Source organism: Notothenia rossii, assembly GCF_949606895.1.
Source record: "Notothenia rossii genome assembly, chromosome: 2".
Lineage (NCBI taxonomy): Eukaryota > Metazoa > Chordata > Actinopteri > Perciformes > Nototheniidae > Notothenia > Notothenia rossii.
The window spans coordinates 15,157,570-15,183,590 of record NC_136904.1 but is presented as its reverse complement, the minus strand read 5'-3'; the positions used below and the strand labels follow the sequence as shown (position 1 = coordinate 15,183,590).

General features: G+C 40.1%; 2 protein-coding genes across 2 annotated transcripts in view; one reads left to right on the top strand and one right to left on the bottom strand.

Annotated features, from left to right (window-relative positions):
• The window catches only part of hipk3b (homeodomain interacting protein kinase 3b), a 38,175-nt gene extending 27,272 nt beyond the window's left edge, over positions 1-10,903 (bottom strand). Inside the window, 2 exon segments of the mRNA XM_079667209.1 lie at positions 1,698-2,997; positions 10,544-10,903. Coding sequence (XP_079523335.1) covers positions 1,698-2,997; positions 10,544-10,616 — 1,373 coding nt within the window. The 5' untranslated portion in view covers positions 10,617-10,903.
• Positions 10,904-14,155: 3,252 nt separating this feature from the next.
• On the top strand, positions 14,156-25,342 carry cstf3 (cleavage stimulation factor, 3' pre-RNA, subunit 3). Its single transcript, XM_079664591.1, has 20 exons — positions 14,156-14,383; positions 15,006-15,110; positions 15,278-15,373; positions 19,247-19,279; positions 20,047-20,144; positions 21,042-21,108; positions 21,186-21,220; positions 21,310-21,436; positions 21,550-21,627; positions 21,717-21,879; positions 22,486-22,595; positions 22,686-22,802; positions 22,889-23,107; positions 23,204-23,306; positions 23,456-23,525; positions 23,632-23,827; positions 23,962-24,112; positions 24,255-24,349; positions 24,468-24,528; positions 24,744-25,342. Exons 1-20 carry the CDS (start codon positions 14,354-14,356, stop codon positions 24,941-24,943), a joined length of 2,154 nt encoding a protein of 717 aa, XP_079520717.1. The 5' UTR covers positions 14,156-14,353; the 3' UTR covers positions 24,944-25,342.
• The last annotated feature ends 679 nt before the right edge of the window (positions 25,343-26,021 follow it).

Here is a 26,021-nt window from a genome sequence, read left to right as displayed (position 1 = left end):
TGCTTCATGCGCCCCGCAGTAACCCCGCTGCGGGGCTCCGGCAAAAAGTTCATAAGCTTGCTTCACTAGCACAACCCCCCCCCCCCCCACTGAAACATTGACATATGTTTATTATTACTGTTTAATTATTGTTTAACATTGGATCTGTTTTTGGACGATTTCCAAACAATAATTATACAATACTTATTTTACTTGGATGAAACCTTAAACATTATTTAAAAGTTATTTTGTTCTCCATTTGTATGTTTTTTAATATTCATTTTAAACATGGTATACCAATTCCTATTGCACCAACTGTGGAGCTCTCAGATATTTAGCATTACATATGGCTGCCCCGAGCAAATACAGGTGTATGTTGTGGTATACTCCCGACAGTAATGCAAATAATGAACATATATAACATGTTTACATTCTATTTCTAAAATGTCAGAGATCACAGTTTATAATCTAGTTGCATGTGCAAATGTGCAAACAGAGGCAAATAGATTCTATAGACATGTCAGGGCCAGTGTAAACAGGTGCATTGGTTAAAAAGGAAGCATACTTGTTATGTAAGATGGAATAATGAAATACAGCTGGTGTAGAGGGGGGGGGGGGTTATGTGGGTGAATATGCACCTTTTCAATGGATTTAATGTAACAAACTTTGCATGTTCACTGCATCCTCACAGCTGTGCGAGAGTTCTAACTCTGGGCGATTAATGTTCCAGTTCATTCCGTGTGCATTAGAAAAGGTCCAAGGAAGGTGTAATGATTAAATCACTATTACTTCTTCTTCTAATGAACGCTAGTGACAGTGTACACCAGCTTCCAAAGTCTGATTTAAATCATTGACCAACCATTAGTGGTGCCAGTGCCACTCCTAGCAGCTAAGAGGAACTATGTCAAACTCTGCATAGAAACTTATGCAAATTACTGGATATTATCTGATGAGACTATTTGTGACAATTTGCTTGAGTTTATATAGTCTCATTTTAGAGTCTGTATGCAAAATAGGAAACGTAAAACAACTTACCTAACAGTTGAAACCATTTCAGGCCTGCTTTTCTAATCAAGCCAAAAGCACTTATAACATAAAGCCAAAGGTAATTTGTCCTGCCCATTTTCCTAGTGCACATCCAAGAGCAGAAACACAGACCTCCTCCTAACATAAACATAAGGGACTGTATCTACTGCCCTGTCATACCCTGTAACAGCATACTTAAGTTTGTAATAACATTCTTTAATTTATCTCTCTCTTTTTTGACTTAATTTAACTGTAGATGTATTAACATTCTTCACATATTGGTATCTATTCTTTTTCTATCATCACATAATCTCTGTGATTCCCTTTCACTCCTAAGGTTTAGCCCTGAGGGTAAATAATACCACAATTGTCCACAAAGTCAATTCAACTCATTTTTTTTTTCTTATAGTCTTAAAGAAATGCTAAACAAAGCTTTCTTTCCGAGGCATTGTGAACATTAACAGGGAGTCTGCTAGTGAACTCTGCAGGGTCACATTTTGTCAAAGTCTGTGGTATGTCGCTCTTAAATAGACAGGATGTTGTGCAGTTTGGGAGACATTTCCTTGTTTTGCTAGAGGAAGGACATTTTTAACCCGACCATGGCGTTCTGGACACGAACAGAGCCTGACATTTGAATATCAACTCTAAGTTTCTCTGTTTAAAAAAATCTCTCTGTTCATTTTTGTACTCACCTATAGTACCGAGACTGGAGGTACGTGGAGCACACTGCCTTGGACACATGACTGGCAGAGCCGAAGTCTATCACCTTCACCCTGTAGGGCTGCCTCACTGGGTCCACCAGCATGATGTTCTCCGGCTTGAGGTCGGCATGAATCAGACCCATGCTCTTTAGCTTTTTCAGAGCTGTAGCTACCTGCTGTAGCACAGGTCTGATCACTTTCAGGGGCAGCGGGCTGAACTTGTTCTGCTTCAGGAAATCGTACAGGTTCTGCTCAAGCATCTCAAACACCAGGCAGGTGTGGCTGCGGTGCTGGAAACATTCAAAGGCCCGCACCAGGTTGTGCTCGTCCGCATTCTCTCCACTGAGACGAGCAAGGATTCCGACTTCGATCTGACCCTGCCGTGCATATGAAGGGTGGTTCTTCAGGATCTTCACCGCCACCACGTCCCCCGTGCCCCTCTTCCAGCACTTTACAACCTGGCCAAACGTGCCACGTCCCAAAAAATCCAGCACTTCATAAGTATTCTTCATGGAACAGAGGACTTCATGCTGCACCACCTGGTAGTCCCCATCCCCTCCTCCTGCTGCTGCACCTACCCCATGTTTGGAGGGGCCGCCTCCAGCCCCCACGGCCGCAGGCGCAGTCATGGTTGCGTTCCCCACATTCGTCGTTTGCATCATGGCAGGCAACATTGACAGTTCCTCCACAATCTGCATGGTGCTCCCTCGGTTATCCAGCTCCTCACTTTTACGTTTCAGCCCACATCGCTGAGAGCTGTCGGCTGAGTTGAAACCTCCACAGTTCTCTTCTCTGTCACCCTCCTCCTCTCCACCTCCCTCACGTCCTCCACTGCAGCCCTCTCCCCTTCCCCCTCCTCCTGCCCCTGTTGCTCCACTGCTGCCCCTACTTGCTGTTTCTGTCTGCTGCTGCTGCTGCTGCTGCTCCTTGCCCTGCGAGTGGACAACCCCTGCGTCCTGTCGCTGCCGGGCCCCAGCTGGGCCTTGTCCCCCTCCTCCTCTTTTACCAGGTTGTTGTCTCTGGACACCACGCACCACCACCGTCTGTATCGGGTACTCTTGTCGTCCACGCACTTTCACGCCCCCTGCCAAGTCTCGGTTCACAAACGAGTGGGCTTGTTTGGTTGGGTGCACAATGCCAAAGGTTCTGCCGTTCAGATAAATCCACGGGTGTGCCCTCTCATGGTAAACACAGCTATTGGGCTCAATTTTAAGTTTCTTCACACTGCTAAAGGCACTTGTCTGGGTTTGATAAATGTGTGGTGGGTAGACCAAGACTTGTGAGGCCATACCTGCAGAGAAAGAGAATAAAGAAAGTGATTAGTCTTGATTCTCATACAACATTTTTAGAGTGTAAAAATAACATGGTTCCATTTGAAACAAACCATAGGAAAAGGAAAAGAGAGAAAATCACTGTAACCCGGAAATTATCTTGTGATTAACTGGAGCTCAATGAGTCTGAGTCATTTTCAATTGAGCCCATGTGTGAATAACCCGGAGCATTCACGCACACAAAAACGCCACAAAACTGTCTGACTGATGAGACTGTATGTGCCGACGCCTTATTGGTTAAGCAAATTCAAGGATCGGCATCAAACTCGGTTGACAAAATTACAAGCCAGCTAAATGACTGCTATGTAATGGCGTCATGTGGTGCCCCCTGCTTTCCCTACCCAGTTGCCATCCCTCGTCCAAACTGAGTGCTTCCAATGTGAACCACAATCTCCCGTTGTGTGCGTCATGTGTGAAAGGGAAACTGCTCATATGAGAAAACTGCAGCAGTGTTTTCCTGCCTTTATTTTATTAAGGCCAAGGGTGAGTTTAGGTAACAATGAGTGCAAAACAACTGACAGACACTTCAAATCCCATTGTGTTTTTTTAATTAGTCCTACTTGATGACATCAGAACTATGAGTACCCTCATAACCATCTGTCCTTCAAACTGCAAACGTCCCATGGATCAGAACAAGATAACGTTTTAATAAGTGTTTTTAAAAAATCCTTCACCATTCTGCCATATCCACTGTAATCCCACTAACACCTCCACACACTGGATGACTAACTTCTCCAAGGTTTGCCTGACCTTTTTCTGCAATGTCCATGCATCCTACTGCAGGTCTCTAGGCAACCACTAGAGAAGGAGATAGGATAAGAGATAGAAAAATAGAGAAAAAATAAAGTCACATAGCATCATCAGGCCTACGTGTCCAATTACTTAAGACAGGGTTTATTTTTCCGTCTTGTCCCATCATGTGTGTTCGGGGAGGATAAAGCACTTCATGCTCAAGGAATAGTTTCAAAATTCTTCAGCAAGCTGTAATGGTAATTTTTGCTAAAGTGTTCTCAATGATGTGTAACAGAAAATGAGTAATTAGGTAAAATAACAAGTTTCATGAAAATCCTCAAATACCATATTCAGAACTGGCTCAGTGGCTCTGAGTCTATGAGCTACTTTCATTCCAGGGACATTCAGCGATGTATAAGCAGCTCGGGCTTTTTAAAATCACCAATAACATATAGAACCATGTTAACCTATATAATCAAGTTAGAAAAATGTAATCAATAGTGCTGTGTTTGAATAATATAGTTTTGCTACTAAGCTTGTAAATAATAATGTCTTATTTTCCCTAGCTCAGTAAAAAGAGATCAGTTTTTAGAAATCTAAAACTAAAAAGGACAATACAGAGACAGTCCCAGATGTGGGTTGTTCGTGCCCCGCAGAGTCGCCTAAAATAAATGCCACTGATAGAAAACACACTTATGCTGTGATAACACTAACGCTGTGAGTGACTCCTTTGACTCTATTCTGAGCAGCAAGATAAGGTCAACCCATTCCCTTGATAGCTCTTTAGACTAAAACAGCCACATTAGTGTTTGCTAACGCCGTTTACCATCTTCTTTTTTCAAAACAATTACTCAAATAGGGCCAAAAAGGGCAAACATTTTGGTCGTGAATGGAAAACAGAATTGCATATTTCCATGGGGAAATTAAAATTGGCCACCCTTTCACAGCAACAAATGATTGCTGTGGCTGTCTAACCTGGAAGCACACCGCAGTGACACAAATATTTGCATTTTATAACCTAGACAGCTCAAATGATCTTTAATAGTGTTCACTTAGTTTATGTTAGGTTTTCATTCTAATGTAATGGTAGCTGGCTGGGGCTTTGAATGATCTTCCTGTATGTTCATGGTTTTTCCAGTCCTGCATGTTGGATGAATTGGACACTCAAAATTACAAGTAGCTGTGGAAGTGAATATGTTGCCTGTCTTTGTTTTCATTTGTAAGAACTTAATTAAGACAGTACCCGACCTCTTCCCAAGTGGAGACTGGGATCTGCTTAATTGTTGTTTGGGCAGTTGCTAACGCGCCTACGTTTATAGTGTGTGGCCTGTAATTTAAGAACCCTGCCTCTATTATTTATTATAGCCACTGTGGGTACAATTTCAGACTTTCCTAAATGAAATAAAACATTTGGGTAAAAAATAAATCTATGTTGCAGAGCTACAGCAAAGTATCTTTGATGGCTCCTCCACAAATGTTTCATGACTTGAAATGAAATACTTCATTTACTCTGAGTTTCGTCTCAGTGCCAGGGGAAAATGGGATGTTAATTGTCTGGTCTGGAGAGCAATCTGTCTGGTGCCAGAGTCCCAAGACAGAGGAAACTGCACTTTGAATGTTCTGCAAACTGATAATTCAACATTTTCAGATTTGAATACAGTTTAGTGTAATAAAACACCCACATTTAATTTTTACAAAACCTAACTTGGGCATTAGTTAATTTCCCTGGTCGAACAAATACAATAACTGTATGGCCAGGAGAAGTCTAGCACAAGGATGTGAAGTAGACAGCCTTTATTGTTTTAAAAGTATGGCAGCTGCTGCTATTATTACCATCTGAAGCCAGATACTCCTTTGGACAGCTGTGAGGCTCCTCCTGTGGCATCGCATTGCCTTCAAAGCTAAAGAACCGTTCCAGCAACCTTGAGCTGCCAAGTAATTGCTAACAGTTGAACTTTTGACCCTGGTCTTCAGAAAATTAAACTAAGAGGAAAATAAACACTGGACACCTGTCCTCAATGAGCAAATGGTTCTGATAGACAAAACAAAAGTGCCTTAAGACAGAAATAATCACAATAGGTGAGAGGATGAACAGGTGATGGTAGTCACACCATGTTGTAGAGGGAAAACTACACAAAAAACAAAGTTATCTTTACACTCCATGTGTTTTCCTCAATATGTATCAAGGATCTGACACTCATGCTAACATTGAACCACCTGAAAACCAGATCTTATCTTTGCTTTTTGAGTTGTCCGGTGAAGCAAAGGTTCAGTTGAATGGTGTGTCATTGTGAGACACTAATAATTTGTTTAAAATAGAAGCGGTCGAATATGGCACCTCAACAACATCGCTTATCCCCAAATATTTTTTCCATCAGTTATTATTATAGTTAAGAGGTTTTAGGACCTAAAAACGGACCAGTGTTTCATACACAAAACCCTTATTACAAGATAATTAGGAGCTGTAGAAACTATTCATAGCCGTGTGTCTCGGCTTCACGGCTGAAAGTTATACAGTGTTGCTTTGATGAGTGTATCTTGTCTTATGATACAGCATTAACGCATTGAGCATTCACACTTTAGTCAAAGTCAAAATGATTGTGCGACCAGCTTGGGTGATAACATCATCTAGTTTCATGCATTCTGTTAGATGGCTTGGTTGCACAAAACAGAGAGGCCTAGTCCAGTTCCTCAATGTTTGACTCAATTTATTATTTTATTTCTTTAGTCAAAGTCAACTTTATTGTCAATCTTCCAGTTTGTGTATACAGAGAGATCGAAATACCGTTTCCTATAATCCCGAATATAAAAACAACATATATATATATATACATAACCATTAACCTTTTAAATAAGAACAAGCAACATTCTGCATCTTGCACTGTTGTCACATATTTTAATTAATGTATTTCATCCTTGATTTGAGTCTGCAGAATGTAATATGTTTTATTTTCATTATAAATCATTTTGTTGTTAAATGTATGAGGCTATGTTCGGTTTGAGAAACTTACACAGCCCATTGTTGGCAATGACATATGAAATTAATTATCATCAGTGCATTTCAATGGCATTTTGCTTCTTTGTTCTATAATTGAGTAGCAACATTCATCTTGGTCAATATGTAGCCTTCTGTAACATCCATTTTGTTAGGCAATTAATCTACATTCATGGTAAACAGCCATTTGTGTTATATACAGGGAAACATAATCAATGTGTTTTATGACATCTCTAAAAATCATTAGCCTATATACTGTATATATCTTCATACACTTTTAGCATGCTTTAGATGGTTTTTTTTTATTCAGATTTCAGTATGCTTTAACTGAACTCCTTGTTGTTGCTCTCCCTATCATGCAGGGGCTGCTTCGCTAAAGGCCCGGACACACCAATAGAGAACTGACACAGACACCGACTGTTGCGTCGTCTCTGCGTTTTGACCATGTGTCGCACTGGAACACACCGCAAAGACTTCAGCCGACGGCCAAGAAGCACGTACGAACTGCGCATGTGTGAGTGGCAATAACTCTTCTTACCAGCAGGCGGCGGTAGTGTGTATTCGTCATTCAAAAGAGGCAATAACCGGAAAATAGACTGCGTGATAACCGAGAGAAGAAGAACAGACTGCGATTTAGGCTGCGTCTCAGGTCGGTTATTTTAATTTCTCGGTCCACCGGAAGTTGATTTGTCTGCGCCATCTTGAGTAGCGTCCCATGGCGCTTATTTCTGCCGGAAGATCGGGGAGCGATAATGGAGGAGCGATAACCGAGGAACCACCAGACCATCCTCCGGTGAAATCCTCAGCCACTCGCTCCGCCCCCTTACTGTTTGGGTCCCTCACTTCCGTTTCGCTTCTCATGCACTGATTCGATAGCTGAACAGCCATTCAGAGTGATTTCTTTGGCCGACTGCCCGCCGATTCAACAAAGGCGTCGGGTCGGCTGAAAAGACCCGACGGTGCGGGACACACCAATCCGAGTAGGGCGTGTTGATGCTCATCATCGGCCTGACGCCCACAAACGCCGATAATCGGGTTGGTGTGTCCGTACCTTAACTCACAGTCCAACCACCTCAGTTCACATTGTGGTGCTTTGCCTGAGTCTCGTGAACATGATCTTCTATGCTCATTAGAATAAAAAAAGGCCCTCTATTTTCTCAAGCATGTGACCACATGGTATTTCCACTGTGAACGTATGACTATCATTTAGAAGCATTCTCCTTGTCGGGTTAGCGCCTGTATAAAAGGCAATATACTGGTATACTGAAGGAATAGTCAATAATACTTAGACATGCGAGTACCTATTTTTTTTAAAATGTATCTGCCAATCATTGACTAATCATATTTGAAAGTCAAAGGGCCAACGATAGGAAGACAGATGCCTCATTCCTACTGAAACTGGTTAGTCTTGCTTACTGTCATGAACAAATTATAAAGATACTAGAATTTCAGATGCCTTAAATATATGTAGGTTGGGTTTCATTTATAGGCAATGTGTAAATTCATCGATTTAGGATTAAAGCCACCAGTCTATATCCAACATCAAGCATGGAATTACAGCTGTCACCACGTTGCACATACTGAAATACAAGACACCCAAACAAGTACTTATATTATTTCTCAAACCATAGATCATAGGGAGGAACAAACTTTTACACCTATCATTAACCCAACCTGCACACCGACACAGAAGCAGAGTGAGCCGATAGACCATAAACCAGATATATTTTTTTCCCTCACCAGTTTCCGGACAAAAGCATCAACCGTGTCATTCAAATCCAGGGGCTCTGACCAGACCGCTAGATGCAGAAAGGTAATTATGCACTGTGTGCTGGAACCGATGTTTATTTCTTGGGAAATTGGCTATTATCCACCAAACACTTGTGTTACTGAAAACGTTTGTCATGGTGCCCTCCCCCAAAACTCTCAATTATTATTGTTATCGCACATCTGAGGATGGAATCAGTCTTTAGGTTGGCCGCAATGTAATAGATAGATAACCAGCAGCCCAAAGTATAGCACATCAGTGCTGCATGACAGCACTCAACCCCCCCCTCCTGTACTAACAACCAACACCACCAACTAATAACAATTATTGTAAGGGCAAACACTGTTTACATATTTATGTAGTGGCAACACGGTGTTGAGTGTTCAGTGTCCCCTGGAATTACTGGTATTACCACCACAACCTTGCATTGCTACTAATAAGCAAAAGAATGTGACACATGTACAGAAGACAGGAGTTTCTTTATGCAAAGCGAAATCACACAAACATAACAGTACCAGGCTGAGCTGTACTCTGTCTAAAGGTTCAAAGTATTCAAAACTCATCTCTCTTATCTTTTAAGAGTAGTGTTCAATACAATCAAAGAGAATACAACTAGTTATTTGGTAGAATAATAAGAAATGAAAACACAAAAAGGCCAGCCCCCATAATTTATACTTTTAGGACAATACTCGAAACCAAGTCTGTTGCATAAGCCAAACCAACCGAAACATCCGTGCAGTATTTGCTGAACCAGTGGAAAGTTTCAGTTTAACATAGGGGGGGGGGGGGGGGAGAAAACAAATATCTACTATCTGTTATCTTATGAGTTTCAGTGCTACAAACAAATAGTAATGCTGTCATACAAGACACATGTAGAAGGGAAAGTAAAGTTGATTAGAGCTGCTAGGCCAAAGTCTTAATTCTCTGTTTTTCACCATGTAAAAAAAAACATGATGGTTCCTGCCACATAATGGCTAAGGGTACTTTTGATTTGCTGGGCTGTGGTGGTGATGTCCAAACCCTCCTTAGGGAGCTCAACGATTGACTGTATACCTCTCCATTAAAACAAGAAACCACCACCTTAATTGTGCTACTAAATAAATATAGTTGAGTATGATTAACATGACATTAATTGCAATTTTGCATCGTAAAACCTATTTTCTTTCAGTTTGTGTTCATATTTATTTTGTTTTAGCTATGTTGGTCAAAGAATCCAAGTGTGTTTATTAACGGGTATTAGGCAGATCGACCAAAATACTTAACTAAATCAACAAGCACACCGTGAAATAGGCTTGCAAGATAAGTAGCAGTCTCAAGATGAACATATGTGAGCCACTGAGGTCCATTAAATATCGCTTTACAATTGCGCTTAGTTTTATAAGCGGTTAGTAACAGGTGACATTACTAGACATATTGTACACATTTAGACCAACTAAAATCAAGCGAGTGTAATTTTGTAACAACAAGAACAAAAAATAGTTTTTCTTAGCTAGGATTAGTTATACATTGTCTTGCACTGTTTTGCTAAGGTCAACTCGGTGACGTGCGAAGCCAGGTGTAAGCTAACACATTATGAAGTAATACAGTACTCACAAGTTAGGTCACTCGGTCCTAATTGTCCATATACGGTATGCTAATTATAGAAGAATCTGGTGTTAGCTAGTTAATGATCAAAGTAACATTTGAAAAAGAAAACCAACTGGTCGCCGTGACAACTGTGTTAAAAACACAACAGTGTCCAAATCAGTCACATTAATTATTACCACCAACGTCATTGCTACCTCTGTTTGGCCGAACAAAAAAGACAATCACCACTATTTTAATGAACGCTACCGAAAGTCCGGACAGAGTTAATATTAACTAACTTACGTACGATTAATGTAACAGCAAAAAGCTGGCTAGCTAAGTTTGTAGCTAAGTTATGACTTTGTATGACGTCACATTTAGACTGTCGTCTCAAATGTTAGGCTGAACAAATATCACCATAGACAGCCATATTTCCTCCACTTACCTTCACATAGAGTCACTATAGATATAATCCAGGGCTTCTCTGAACATGTTATGGATTTATAAATCCATACCATGCACAGTTCGCCTGCATTGCTGCCATCTTGTCATAGACGACAGGAAGGGAGAGCTCGCTCTCGGCAACGCCACCATCTCCCACATTTTAAACATTAAATAACTCTTGCATATGAGCGTACAGAAACACCACACCGAGTCCAGGTTGTAGCTACACAGTTCAAATTCGTCTTCTTCCTCTTTGGGCGAAGTAGCCCATCTCTGTAAGGGTGTCCGTTACCCCGTCTAGACGTGCTGTTCCAAGGCCCTGCCTGCCTCAAACATGTCTCTTTTCTCTAGCAACTGCAAGCGCAAATGTTTGCGAACTGACGGCATTGGTCAGACCAGAGTAATCAATCAGCGAGCAGATACATTCACAAAGAATCAGATGACGTTACACACAGTACAGAGGTGGGAGAAGATCTAGTACTTAATTAAAGTACCAGAGTGTAGGAATACTTTGTTACAGGTAAATGTCCTGAATTCAGAATGTTAGTCAGTTAAAAGTACAAAATGCATTTCAGAATCATATATTTTATATTTATTTGTTATAAATTCTGATTCATTCATGTGTTTATCAAAGCTGGTAAAGGTGCAGCTCATTTTAATTACTTCTAATCCTATACAGGGTAGCTTGTGAATGTTACTCCAGGTGTAACTTAAATGTAATTTAAGTGTTGATTACATTTCACATCTTGAATCAAAATCAAAGCAACTACATGTATTTAATAAATGTGGTGGGCTTAAAGTACACAATTTACATCTCAATTGAAGTAGGGTAGAAGTCCAAACTAAAGTAGCAAAACATTGAAATACTAAAGTAAAGTACAAGTCTTTCAACATTTTAAGCACAGTACTCGGGTAAATGTACTTACTTACTTTACACCACTGAGTATGAACAATACAGTACAACACAATTGAATATAATACAGCTGCAGCACAATACAATAAGTAATCATTTGGTGAAAAAATAAACATAATGTATACCTTAATACTGAATGAGGCAACTGGACATTTTATTTTACATTACATTTTAAACTAAGTGTAGAGGGGTCTTAAGGTAATTAGTGGGGGAGCTGAAGACTACTGCTCAGACAGTCCGGAGGCACCCAGCTGACAGACAAAGCTGCTCATAAACCCCCTGTGTCTAAGAAAACCAGCTGTAATCTAATCCAACACAATTCATTTGTTTTCCCCAGTCCTCACCAGATGTCCTAACCTCAATTACAGTCAACAACCCACCAGGCCCGGTCAGCTGGAAAGCAGTTGAGAACACTATACCCTGGTATATCATGAATAAACACACCTGTCTGGGGTGTTATTGGAAGATAAGAGTAGCACACACATATAGAAAATCCCTTTAAAACCCATTAGCCACATGCTTCCTGTGGGCTTCTTGTGTGGTCCCTCCCAGGCCTGATCTCATCCAGTGCATAGTTTATAATCAAATCTAGACAGACACATTTTGTAATGCTAAAAAAAACACTGGGTCATTCCAGAATTGTAGAATTGTAGGACATAAAAAAATCGAATAATACATGCCCAAAAAGCTCAAACATGCACTTGTTGTGTTAAATATACTTGTTTTGAGGCAAGATGCATATAAAGTTGTAGAAAAAGTGGTTTCAAAATATTATTTAAAATATAAAATAGCTCTCGAACTGTAAAAATGGCCCTTTTCTCTTGTCCCAGCTTCTTGGTGACCAACTTGCATGCAAATATAACATTTAAAATAGGGTTTTTATTTACTTTTTTTGATACTATTGATATATGTCTCTTGTAATGGTAAAATAAATGTGTTAAATCATAAACACATTTTAAATAACAATACTTTTGCACAGAAGGTGTGTCCCTCAACATGTGCGCAACCCTGTTATCGAAACCTTTTTAGCTTGGCAGAGGAAGTGAAAAAACTGTGAAAAATCACGTGAAAAAACTGTTGTCACATGACACAGTGGACAGGACATCAGCAAGCCATGTGCTACTACCATGGGTAGACCAAAACTCTTTTATTTGTAATATATTTCCAGTCTTGTCACTCTTGAAGGAGTGTGGCACTCATAAAAACGCAACCCTGTTACTCACATTATAAGACTAAAACTAAAATGATGTCACAACACTACAATTGTACAATACATTTAATTTAGCTTTCATCCATAGCGATTTACACATATACAGACTTTCAGTGCAATCCACCATGAGGATCAAGGCCGTAACCATGGAGTTAACATTGGGCGGGACCAAAAATCCAATCAAAATTTGAATACTAATTTCCTGCCATTCTAAAGGAAAATATATACAAATTCACTAACACATGGGATACTTTTCAAGTATGTCCCCCCCCCCCCCCCAATGTTGGTGAATTCGGCCCTGATGAGGATACACATTCAAAACAGCAAGAATCCTGCAAGTGCATTATCTTCAAATAAGCCAATCTGAGCCTACATCTGAGTACTACATCATACGTTTACAATCCTACTATGAGTAAACAGTAAAAAAAAAAAAAATGGTAGTCAGACCAGATATACATTGATGTGTTTTAATTTGAGAGAAAGATAGAGCAAATACAATAGTTCACTTGTGATCAGGTAACTGCTCTGTGGTCTTTTGCTTTGGTCTGTTTCGGGATTTTTTCCAGATACAGTCAAGCACGCGCTCTCGGGGACTGTCGTCTGTCCCCCCCTACTGGCCAGCATTGTGACCAGCATGCTGCATTACTAAACGAGTTCTTGTTACTGATTGTGGATAGATCTTTTGAGTTTTTATTCACCATAAATATGTTGATATACCTTCATACAAAACGGGCTGTGGTTCATATCATAACCTCCCAGAGTTATAGGGCAATACAAATATATAGATATGTGTTGTCTAGGAGGAGCCGCCTATCGGACAAAAGTAGAAACTTGGTTTCCAGTTTCATATGAGTCACCTGAATGCATGTTGGACACTCCTCCTATTCATACACGTTTGGTTAATATTTAGCTATTTTAGGGTATGAATAAGATTGACAAAGGACAAAGAAATGCTTCCCAAATGGGCATCACTTTTCAAAAAAAGTGGTGGGGATACATGGCAGAAGACAAGACACCTTCCACCGGGTGTTGAACCTCAAGCTCCTGCATGAAAAGCCTTAGACCTCTGGGCCAACAATGTGTTTTCAAACCAATAAATGTCCAACTATAGGTCTTGCTGTGATGTGATTTGGATTTAATTTGTACCTTTATGCACACAACGAGCAGGACGGAACATGACATACGTAAAACAAATCAAATAAACGCATAAATACAGTAGAAAAAGCAGGAATAAGAAAATACAACACAAAATTAATGAATGTGGAAATAAATAAATGAATGTATTAATACAAAAATAAAAGTTGAGATTAAAACAAAACACACATTTTATATCTTTAATGTATTTCTGCATTTATTTACACAAAATGCATCATCTTCATTGTAATAGGTGAGCAAATGTTACAGTGTTGGCAATAAATGTGTGAGAATAAATATATTATATATCAGCTTTATTTTGATACCGGAAGTACTATTGTTGTCGCCACTGTCAGAGCTCAACAGCCGAACGCAAGTTTCTCGCCATTTTAAAATATCGGCAAGCCATCGAGCAGCTAGTTGCTTGAGGGCAATGTGATCAGCAATTTTGAAGCTATGCCGATCACTTAGTCTCTTTAAAATTGCCATCACGTTATATTTTAAGCGTTTATCCCATTGATCTAACATTTCTAATCTAGATTAATCTTCCAGTCATGGCTACCGAGGGAGCAGCAGCCGATCAGGTAGCTAACGTTACATGCAGTTCTGCTGAGGGGCTAGCATAATTTACCTTGTGTGCTTTACTTTAATTATGTTATTAGGTAAACTCTGTTTCAATACATGTAGTGTGTAATGTTTATTCGTCAATATTGACAAATATTACGAACTTACGGGGATTGTGTGTCCCTGGTTTTGTTGTAAAGCTGTAACTTTACCCCGTCGTACGCCGTGTTTGCTAGCTAATTGTAGCATTGTTGCTAAGTTACCACCGTTAGTTTCCTTGTGTTTACGCGTTAGTTAACTTAACATTTACTGCATGTTAACCTGATATACACTTTCATGTATGTCCAGGTAGACTGTGTAACGCATTCATGGTACTAGATGCTTCTCAGTTATGGCAGCTTTCAAGAGCTAACTTTAGCTATCTAATGGGAGGGAAAATGGGGTTCTGTGTTTGTAACTATATTCAACTCTTTAATTAGCTGCAATGGGTATGTCGTCTATACTTCTACCAAACACTGCAGGGGGCGTAGCCAATAATTGTATTGATCATCCTACAGCCCTCACCAAAAGCATCACTGTGCACTGCATGTCTGTTCAGCAGTTTAACCCTTTCCCCATGTGCCTTATGTGGTTTTTTTTCAGGCAGCGCCAGAGTATATTCCAGAGAAGGTGAAGAAGGCAGAGAAGAAGTTGGAAGAAAACCCATATGACCTTGACGCATGGAGCATTCTGATTCGAGAAGCACAGGTTTAGTGACACAGAGTTGTATTCCTGGGGTTAAGCAAACTGGGAATATGGGTTGGGGGTTAAAAGGGTTAGGTCTTGTTAAATTCAAATCACTTAATCTTTTTCTCCCATATGTTGATTTAAATGTGTTCAATAGCATTGAATGTAAATGCATTCTCCTTCTTTAGAACCAACCAATAGATAAAGCAAGGAAGACATATGAGCGACTTGTCACGCAGTTCCCAAGTTCTGGCCGATTCTGGAAACTATTCATTGAAGCAGAGGTTAATACTTTTTCTTTTCTTTAGTGTGCATGGCTGGGGATTTTTCTAACATGATCAACAATGTGATTTTCACACAAACAAAATGTCTCATTCTAAACTGAAGTTTAAAGTCACAATTCTTGTTTTGAGTAACAAGGCCTGACTAAATTGTTCGGATCCAGTTTTTAGCTTAGGTTTATTTCAGCTGGTCAAAAGTGATGAGTAAAAACATTGGCAGTTCAAAGCATACCTGCCTTTGAAAATAGATGTAGTTTGATTTAAAAGCATTTTTAATGTATCAGGCTCTGACTAAACACTTCAGAATTGTGCATTTTAAACTAAAACAAAGGGGAAATTAGTTCCCAGGATAAAAAAAAACAACCATATTCTCTTGGTCATATTTAAATGGGGTAAAGTGCATTTGTTGCATGTTTGGTCTGCAACAGTATTAAAACAATTTTAATGGTATCGGAGTGCATTAGCCTTTTATTCACTTGTCGTGTCAATTTATTGCCTCCTGTGTCATTTCTTTCGGGTAATTTCATAAACAAATATTTTATGGTGTGGCCCATTCTTTCTTTGACAAATCTCTTCCCAATCCTCCTGAATATACGCCCCAGTGTCTCATTCCCTTTGATGCCATCAACAGGTTTTGCTATTATGCAACAAGCTATTGATAGGATGATTCATTTTTCATCTTGTTTTGCTAACCCGGTGAAATGCATTCTCTGATGCCATCCACCTCTGCAGATGACTGCCGCAGTTTGTGTTCAACACATTGTGTGCACAGAGTTTAACCGCATTACCAACCATCAGAATGTAGCTTCTAGTTTAAAGTCCAGTGTGTAACTATGGGATGATTACCCATATGCTCAGAGTTGAATGTTGCTGTATGCTGAGGTTGTTGTGGTTTGTTGTTGTGGGGTTGCCCTCCTCTGTGAAGCTAGCCCTGCCCCCTCCTCTGCCCTTTAACTTCACCCCTAGTCCTGAATTACCCAGTGCAAAAAGGGCCTGGTGTGAGAGAGTTAATGAAATTCATAGATATGATATGGAAACACATTACTGCCTTTTCCATATGGACTAGGCTTCTTCCCAGACAGTCCTTAATAATTTAAACTAGCCTACAGATGGCACTGTGCAAGTAAAGCATCAGTGTCACGCTCCATACTATAAACATACTCCCCCCATCTACAAAGTTGACAGGCAGAGCTGAGCAGTTACTACGGATGTTTTTCTTTGTGGATCTTAAATAATATGCAGAAGATGAGAGACATTAAATACATTTAAACAGACTCATATTCATTTTGAGGAAAACAAGTATATTTAGTTTATTGTGACGCATTATTTAATTTAGATAATTACCCAGATCTTTTTTTAGTGAAGCAGCTAACGTCCACTGACAAGAGACATTATATGTATTATATTTTGACATATACAACTTCTGACTGAATAGTATGCTTTGGGGGGGGGGTGAAGTATTCATGGAGTATGGGAACAGCTAGTACATCTATAGTTGATTTTAGCACCATGATATTAGAGTGAGTCATGTCAATGTTGATGTTTGCAACAAAAATAAAATACATATGATAATGGGGCTTTTTAAGTATCATGTGATTAGGATAGTATATGCAAGTATACTTTAGATATCTGTCTGTGAATGGAGACTTTTTTATTTTTGTAATGTTCCTACCAAATAGAAATTACACTTTTCACCAGAAAGACTTAAGAGGATAGTGGGCCAAAAACAATAGCAACCATTCAAATGCAAATAGTTCAGTCACCTAAAACCAAAAAATAAATGTATGATGTTCATTTATTTATCGCAAAGTATAACATTTCTATTATCACCTCTCCCCACTTAACTCCAAACCACAATTCAGCATAAAACATAACTCAAAATATAACGTATGCAAAGACTAGACATTTGAATTTGCATGAAGTTAGTTATTTATTATTATTATTTAGTATGTGGAATAACTCTTATCCCCCAAAGCAGTCCGACTATATTCAATTATAGAAAAACCAAGATAGAAACCCTCAGAAAGCACACTTTATATCGGCACGAGACAGATTCCAATGAGACTTTACATACCTAATTGAGTTGCTCGTGCAGCTTGATGTTTGTTAGTTGCGATTTATAATTCTGTCAGTCAGCACTGAATGAATACAAATAGTTTGACCTGAGATATTTTGATCATAATAGTTTTTTAGTTATTATTTTTCATTTTTAGCATGTTAACTTTCTTTGCTCAACTGAAAGTAAGTCTGTAGTGAAAATTCTAAAAAATATATAAAATATATCAAGTCTAAAGTTGTTTTTATTTTCTAGAGTTTGTGTTTTTATGACTATTATTTACCTATATCCCAAAGACTCTTAAAGCCACCAGGAAACGCATCTAGATGAACGGTAACCACCTCATGCACACTATGTAGCTGATCTATTTAAGGGTGACATTGAGACACATCAAGAGGCTCAGCTTTAACTGATGACAGAAGAAGATTTCTAATTCTGTAAGCTAGGGTTTACCCCTTCACTTCAACCACATCTTGAAAAGCTCAACAATCTTGCATTTAGGCATGATCGGTTTAGTTTGTCCTAAGAAACCATTATAGAATTTCAGATCTCATATTCTACATCTTAGGCATTGCATACTATTTGAAAGGTTTAACAGACAATACTTGATTTCCTGGCAAAAAATAATCCCTTTGGATGCATGTTCCAAACACTGCTCTTGTCTCTCTTTTTACTATTAGAGATTCACATTTTCTTAATCTGTGTTAAAGTGAAGGTGAGAGCTAAATGTGTCCGATGTGGTGATGCAGTGCCTTCATGAGTAATGTAGGTCATTCTCTTTTTGGGAAGTTACCCTTAAGGCACACTGTGAAAAAAAAAATCCAACTTGAGCATTTTGATTCCTTAGAAAACCTCAATTTATAGATCCAGTTAAAAGGCTGAATGGTGTCGAACAACAGGTTTAGTTGGCCATTTGTGTGAAATGCATGCAACACCTCAGAATCGGGTGTTGCATTTCTTAGATCATTGGTTCCAAACAAAACAAAACCTTGAATTATCCCATTTTGCACGTTTTGTACATTCCAATATTAATTTGAATACAGTGTTTAGGGACTTTTATTTCATATTTGAGAATTTAAAGGTTGCAGGATACAAGAGCAGAGGGGGGGTGGGGCACACCAACCGGCTACGTTGCTATCACGTCTCTAGAATGCATCTCAACAGGCAATAGCGCCCCCCCCCCCCCCCCCCTAGATAAAATCATTTTGTATTAATTATTTAGTTGCAGCAGGTCGGTGTGAGACAGTTTGATGATCACCGATATCATTAACGACAGAATTCTGTAGGCCTCAGTGTAGCCATTTATTTTAGAACCTAGACGTGGAATGCGATTTGATACACTTTGACTTTTACTCTGTCACATAACAGCCATCTGGCAACAGTACACACTCCCCCCTGCCTTGGGGGTACTTATTTTCCATATTGACTATTATTTCAATTCAAGGATGGTTTAATGGAGATGTTCATCTTTGTAAACATACAAAGCATAACAATGTGAGGGGATAGGTCTACCCACCTGGAGCACTGACACCAGAGAAACAACACAAATAGCTCTTCTTTGTATCCACATTTTGTCTGGATCTATTCTGTAACATGTTAGCGTTGTTCTATTTATGGGTTATGTGGTGCAATCTACAAAGAAAATAAACCCCTTTTTACAAATAATTTGTCCTTGTGTGGAATTCACTTTGTTGATCTTAGTGGTCCTGTGTATGTGTGTGTCTGTTTGTGGTCACATTTGCATGAATGCATGTTTCTTACAAGCCATAAAAGTAGAGGACGCTTGTGAATTAACATTGCATTTACACTCTTGTTTTCAGATCAAGGCTAAAAACTATGACAAGGTAGAAAAGGTAAGTGTCCATCTCAGTCCTGGAAGCGGACGTGTGTGCTTTTAGTTCAGCTGTTTAATACTGCAATGATTTTTGCACTATTATAATGTCCATTCAAAACTATTCTATGACATATCTAAAACATACATGTAAATGCACATATTTTGATTCCGCAAAGCAGAGTGAGTGTAAATGGCAAAATAGAAAATGTTATGAAAATGAGCCGCTTTGAAGCCTTTGTTGAATCTATGCTATTATTGTGTTCCTTCTATACCATAGCTCCGATCTTTTTAATTGTTTCCCAATTATTTTTGAACACCGTTTTTTGGATAACTGATTTAAATGTGTATTTATCCCTTGTTACTGGTTTTCCACTCATTAATAGTTGATCCTGATCATATTTCCTCTCTAAATTCAACACAGTAAGAATCCTGCACTAAACACAAACTGCAAACTATGGTGTATTAATATGAGTTTGAGTGGATCTCTGAAATGTAGGGCACATCCGAGGCCAGTCTAATGAAACAGAATAACCTCGGCAACACTGCTGAATAAAACCTGAACCCCCCCCCCCCCCCCTCTTAATCCGGGCTGGAGTAAAACCCGCTTCTCTGGTAATCCTCCTACATGGGATATACCACTGATGATCGGCAAGCTAGTTTTGAAAATGGGTTTATAAAGCCAAAGCAATGAAACACTGAAGACAAGTGGTTTTCAAATGGAATATACAGTAAAAATGTTTCTGTCTATTGTACTTTTGTTTCATCTTGTCTTCTTGCCCGATGTAGTTGTTTCAGAGATGCCTAATGAAAGTCTTGCACATCGACCTGTGGAAATGTTACCTCTCATATGTTCGAGAGACCAAAGGAAAGCTGCCCACTTACAAGTAAGACAACAACCTACATAGTTGATTTAAAGGTCCCATGTCATGCTTTTCCGGTTATTACCCGTCCCCTTGTGTGTTATGAAGGTTTTTATGCATGTAAACGGTCTGTAGAGTCACAAACTCTCAAAGTACACCCTGTAGGGAGTAAAACTCTAACACAGAAAATACCTCCCCAAAACGCCTCGTTGGAGATACGTCACTGTCCATTGATTCTTCCGGGCAATTTATGATGTCATGCGTTACCCCGAACGACCAATCCGTGGAGCCGTTACGTTACGTCCGCGGAACCGTTACGTTAAGCCCCTGCTGATTGGTCCAAATTGACCAATCCACGGACTTCCTCACACACACACTCAGTGCAGGCAGCTCTGCTGATCTCTCCTCCCTGGTTGCAGGCTGATAACAGACAGTTGGGATCGTGGCGAGATTCTCTCTGCAGACCCATTCTCACAGCGTTTATCAACCTTTTTCTTACTCAATATCAAGCCACACTTATCGTTTTTACTTCAGGTGTGACTTTGTGTGTGCTCAGGATGAGTTTGGCTGTGTTTCGCTGCCGCTAAACAAGGAAACCACACCTCCACGGAGCTCAGCGCGATTCGCAACGTCCCGACCAATCAGAGCACACTGTGCTCACAGGGAGGGTGGGGGCTGGAGCTATTGGAGCTACAACGAGCCGTTAAAGGCAGAGAATGAAATTCAGTGAATACACGTAGTTGACAGAGATGCTGTATGAGAAACCAAAGTGATTTTGGAAAATTGCACAATATAAATCTATTCTAGTAGACCTCAACAATGGAATTATGATCAGTGGAAATGGCCATGACATGGGACCTTTAAGTATATTTGCATACTGCTGTACTGAAGGATACAAACTACTTCTCTTTTTACCCTCAGAGAGAAGATGGCCCAAGCGTACGACTTCGCATTAGATAAAATCGGCATGGAAATCATGTCTTATCAGGTACACAGATTGAGCGATTCCTTATATACATGTCTCTTAACAACTGTCACCTAACAGCTATCCCTTCCTCTCCTCAGATTTGGGTGGACTACATAAACTTCCTCAAAGGAGTGTAAGTGCTTCTCCTGTAATATTGTGATACTATCTAAACTGCCTCAGCAAATTCCTTAATGTTGACAGTTTTTGACTTGTGTCCATTAGTGAGGCTGTGGGCTCATATGCAGAGAACCAGCGCATCACTGCCGTACGGAGGGTGTACCAGAGGGGCTGTGTGAACCCCATGATCAACATCGAGCAGCTCTGGAGAGATTATAGCAAATATGAGGAGGTGAGTGACACCCAGTCATCTGTCTACCTCTGGATGTTCACTCATATGGACAATTAGCTGTTACAGTGTGAGAGTAATGGATTACTGGACTGACCCGTCTATTTCATGAACAGGGCATCAATGTGCACCTGGCCAAAAAGATGATTGAGGACCGGAGTAGGGACTACATGAATGCCAGAAGAGTTGCAAAGGTGAGGAAAAAGTGTCAAATGCAAAAACCTCTTTAGAATCCTAGTGCTGTCTTTGTTAAAACAAATAATACATGGTTTGTTTAAATTAGGAATATGAGACTGTGATGAAGGGGTTGGACAGGAACGCCCCCTCAGTACCTCCCCAGAACTCCCCTCAGGAATCCCAGCAAGTGGACATGTGGAAGAAGTACATCCAGTGGGAAAAAAGCAACCCACTGCGCACAGAAGACCAGACCCTCATCACAAAGAGAGGTGACTTATCACTGTTAGGAGGTGTTGTGATGGCAGTTAAAATCCCTGCTGTATGCGCTGGGGCCTGTGATTCCAGTAATCACACTGCTATACAATTTTAATAATGTCCTGAGCATCAGTCAATGGAGGTAAATGATGTATGAAGCTTCTCTCCTGTAGGTAAGCACCACTAGAGGGCGTAGGTTGACACTTATGAACAGGGGTGTCAAACTCAATTTCATCGTGGGCCACATCAGCATTATGGTTGCACTCAAAGGGCCAGCTGTAACTTTAAGACTATATAAATGTATATAAAATAATGTATTATATTACATTATTGCCTCTGCATTGGATTATTATAAGGTAATAACTTCATAATTAACTACGTCTGAAAGCCGAAGTATAGGGCAAATAATTGTCAATAACATGTCACAAAATGAGATGCATTGTTGTTACGGGCAACGTACTTCTGTAAAGCGGCATGTAACCGTATAATAAACGTATTGTATTCTTTGCAAGCGCTTGCGGGCCACATGAAATGATTTGGCCGCGGGCCTTGAGTCTGACACCCCTGGTTTTAGAATCTTAATTTATTAATTTAAAGTCAATCACCATTGTGTGTTGCAGTGATGTTTGCCTATGAGCAGTGCCTGCTGGTGCTGGGCCACCATCCTGACGTCTGGTACGAGGCAGCACAGTACCTGGAGCAGTCCAGCAAACTGCTGGCAGAGAAAGGGGTAAGAAGTTTAAAGAACCTTTCCCACTGTTTAGTGTTCTTCAGTACATCTCGAAAGACTCCTATAATTCTCTAAACTCTTTTCTTGCAGGACATGAATAATTCAAAGCTGTTTAGTGACGAGGCTGCTAACATCTATGAACGTGCCATCGGGACTCTTCTGAAGAAGAACATGCTGCTTTACTTCGCATTTGCCGACTATGAAGAGGTGAGGGTCCACTCAGCACAAATTGAGATCGGTCACAGAAAGAAACTGGAAGCCTCATCAGCGTATATCTTCTGCTTTCCTCATAGAGCCGCATGAAGTACGAGAAAGTTCACGGCATCTACAACAAACTGGTGGCCATCGAGGACATCGACCCCACGCTGGTCTACATTCAGTACATGAAGTTTGCCAGGAGGGCGGAGGGCATCAAGTCGGGTCGCACCATTTTCAAAAAGGCCCGAGAGGATCTCCGCACACGTCACCATGTGTATGTGACTGCAGCACTGATGGAGTACTACTGCAGCAAGGTAAGTACACATAATCTCATTTTGAGTATATACCTCAATTCATTTTAAATTAAAAAAAATGATTTCGTTGAACCATTTTTCATCTTTTTCCAACAGGATAAATCAGTGGCCTTCAAGATCTTTGAGCTTGGTTTGAAGAAATACGGTGACATTCCAGAGTACATCCTGGCATACATTGATTACCTCTCACATCTTAATGGTAGGTTAAGTGTAATAATAAAAAGAGTAAGGAATAAAGTCTGTTCTACTCATCCAGTGATATAGTGCAAGGAACTGTTAGTAATGTCCTGTGATATAAATGTCTAAACCTGTTGTTTTTCTTTCTTCCTTTGCTGTTTCGGTCTCCAGAGGATAACAACACAAGGGTCCTGTTTGAACGTGTCCTCACATCAGGAAGCTTGTCAGCAGAAAAATCAGGGTAACGTGAAATAATGATTACATTTTGTGAAAGTATTTAAGTGGAATAATCCTAAATACCTCTGAAGACATTTGATTGTTCATTTCTGTTTTCCTTCATCTTTCAGTGAGATCTGGGCTCGGTTTCTGGCCTTTGAGAGCAACATAGGAGACCTGGCCAGTATCCTGAAAGTGGAGCGCAGGCGTTTCACTGCCTTCAAAGACGAGTATGAGGGCAAAGAAACAGCCTTGCTTGTAGATAGATACAAGTTCATGGACCTGTATCCCTGCTCTGCTAGTGAACTCAAGGCCCTCGGATACAAGGTGTGTATTTGGCTTTTAGAAGTTACTAAACATGCTATATTTCGCTGTTAGAGCAGTTTTACTAATGAATAAAGGCTTATATAGAGGCTTCTCCTTCAACTCGTATTCAAACCGTTTCCCCTATGTGTTTGGAGGATGTTTCTCGTGCCAAACTGGCAGCGCTGCTACCAGAAACCGTGGTGACGCCCTCTACGCCGGCACAAAAGGATGACGCTGATCGTAAACCTGAGTACCCCAAACCTGACACCAACCAGATGATTCCCTTCCAGCCACGTCACCTCGCCCGTACGTAGCCTATTGATGTAGTAACAAATCAGGGAAGCTCTGTGATGAAGAATTACGTCACACTGTCTCTATTAGAGTAATGTTTCACATAAAAGGATCCCTCTTTGATGTAGCCTCTTGTGTTCACCCCCCCCCCCCCCAGCTCCAGGTTTACACCCTGTCCCAGGAGGAGTTTTCCCAATCCCCCCAGCTGCTGTTGTCCTAATGAAGCTGCTTCCTCCGCCTACGTGCTTCACTGTGAGTAGCAGCAGTTTAATGCTGTTTAGCTCATATTTACTGCTAATGGATACTAGATGAAAGGAGCTTTTCTAATATACTGCAATACGGTTTTGATGATTTCTTTTGTTCACTGCAGGGACCCTTTGTTCAAGTGGATGAGATGATGGAATTATTCAGGAGATGCACACTTCCTGAGAGTAAGTCCGATCTTTTGGTGAATCCAGACTAGTTCTATTTTTAGACACACTAGCAACGTGGCTCTGCTGAAGGAAGTGTCCGTCAGATGTGTGGGCGGTCATCCAGTGATGAAACACTTGGATCCAGAGTGAAATAGCTTTTAAATGAATTGGCAGAAAATGTATTGTAATTCCCCTCATGTGACATGTTACTGATGTGTTTCCTGTCTCTTTAGCTGTTGATGCTGCTGTAGAGCTGATCACTGGTAAACTGCCAGATGCGGGAGGGGAGGGCAATGGCTCCATGGAGAACCATGCTGTTGCCAAGTCACTGAAGAGGCCTAACGCAGACTCCGACGAGGAGGATGACAAAGGAGCTGTGGCTCCACCCATACACGACATCTACCGCGCACGCCAACAGAAGAGGATTCGATAAACCAACTGAAACACACACACTAAACCCTTCGAGAATGTAATCTTTACAGGTGGCAACATCGGCTAAATGTTCATGTTCATATTTCTGAGTGTCTGACAGATTATACATCCATTTATCTCTGTACAGAAGACAAGCATACATACACACACACACACTCACAGACATACACACAGTATGTATACCTGAGTGTTCTCGTGGCTTTTTTTGTTTGTTAACAGTTTTTATTTTTAAAGACTGATCATTATACTGTACAAAATTTTTAATTCACGGTGAATTTTGGCACACAGTTCAGTTTTGGCCTTGTGATGTTCCGGTGATAGGGAAGGTGGAATCAAGCTTTTTTTTAGATAACTGGAGAAAAAACGAAATTCCTTTCAATAAAAATGGAAAAGAATTAAACCGATTTGCTTTTTATTTCACTTACTTGAACTGATGCTTTATTGCTGTTTTTTAAACTGACTGTGCATTTTATCAAGACTTCTTTTTTAGCCAACTCATACCAGGCCTTCCACTAGAGGGCAGCTTTTGACACATCATTTTTGTGATACAAATTTAAATCTTTACTTTCAGCTTTAAATTATTAATGCGTATTTCAGTCCGTTACTTGAGAAAAACTATGACTTGATTGGAGAACATATCGTATTCAGTGAACTCTTCAATGTCAGCCAGCTGATTATTTTCACATTGACCTGATGACATCAGTATTTGTCTGCCTTGCAAAGCCTTTGTTCTGAGTGTTTGGCAGCCTAGTTGAGTCTGTGCACAGGTTACACTGGAATAAACTGAACACCACTCCTCTTGCAATATTAACAACATATTGTACATTTGAACAATTTGAGTCTTTCTACTTCTCAGAAAAAAAGTCTAACATTGTCTTCATGTGTTTGTATTGAATAGCTTCTGAATGATAAACGTTATAGCTATAGTAGGGCACACCACCAAAACGACCTGTCAATCAAAGGGATGCTTGTTGGCTGTTTCTCATTTTCACGTTAGCTGTGAATTTGAAAAAGCCATTACAGCTATAGAAATGTAAATCAAACTTGGTAAGAGTTAGTGATTTTTCTATCTAGCACTA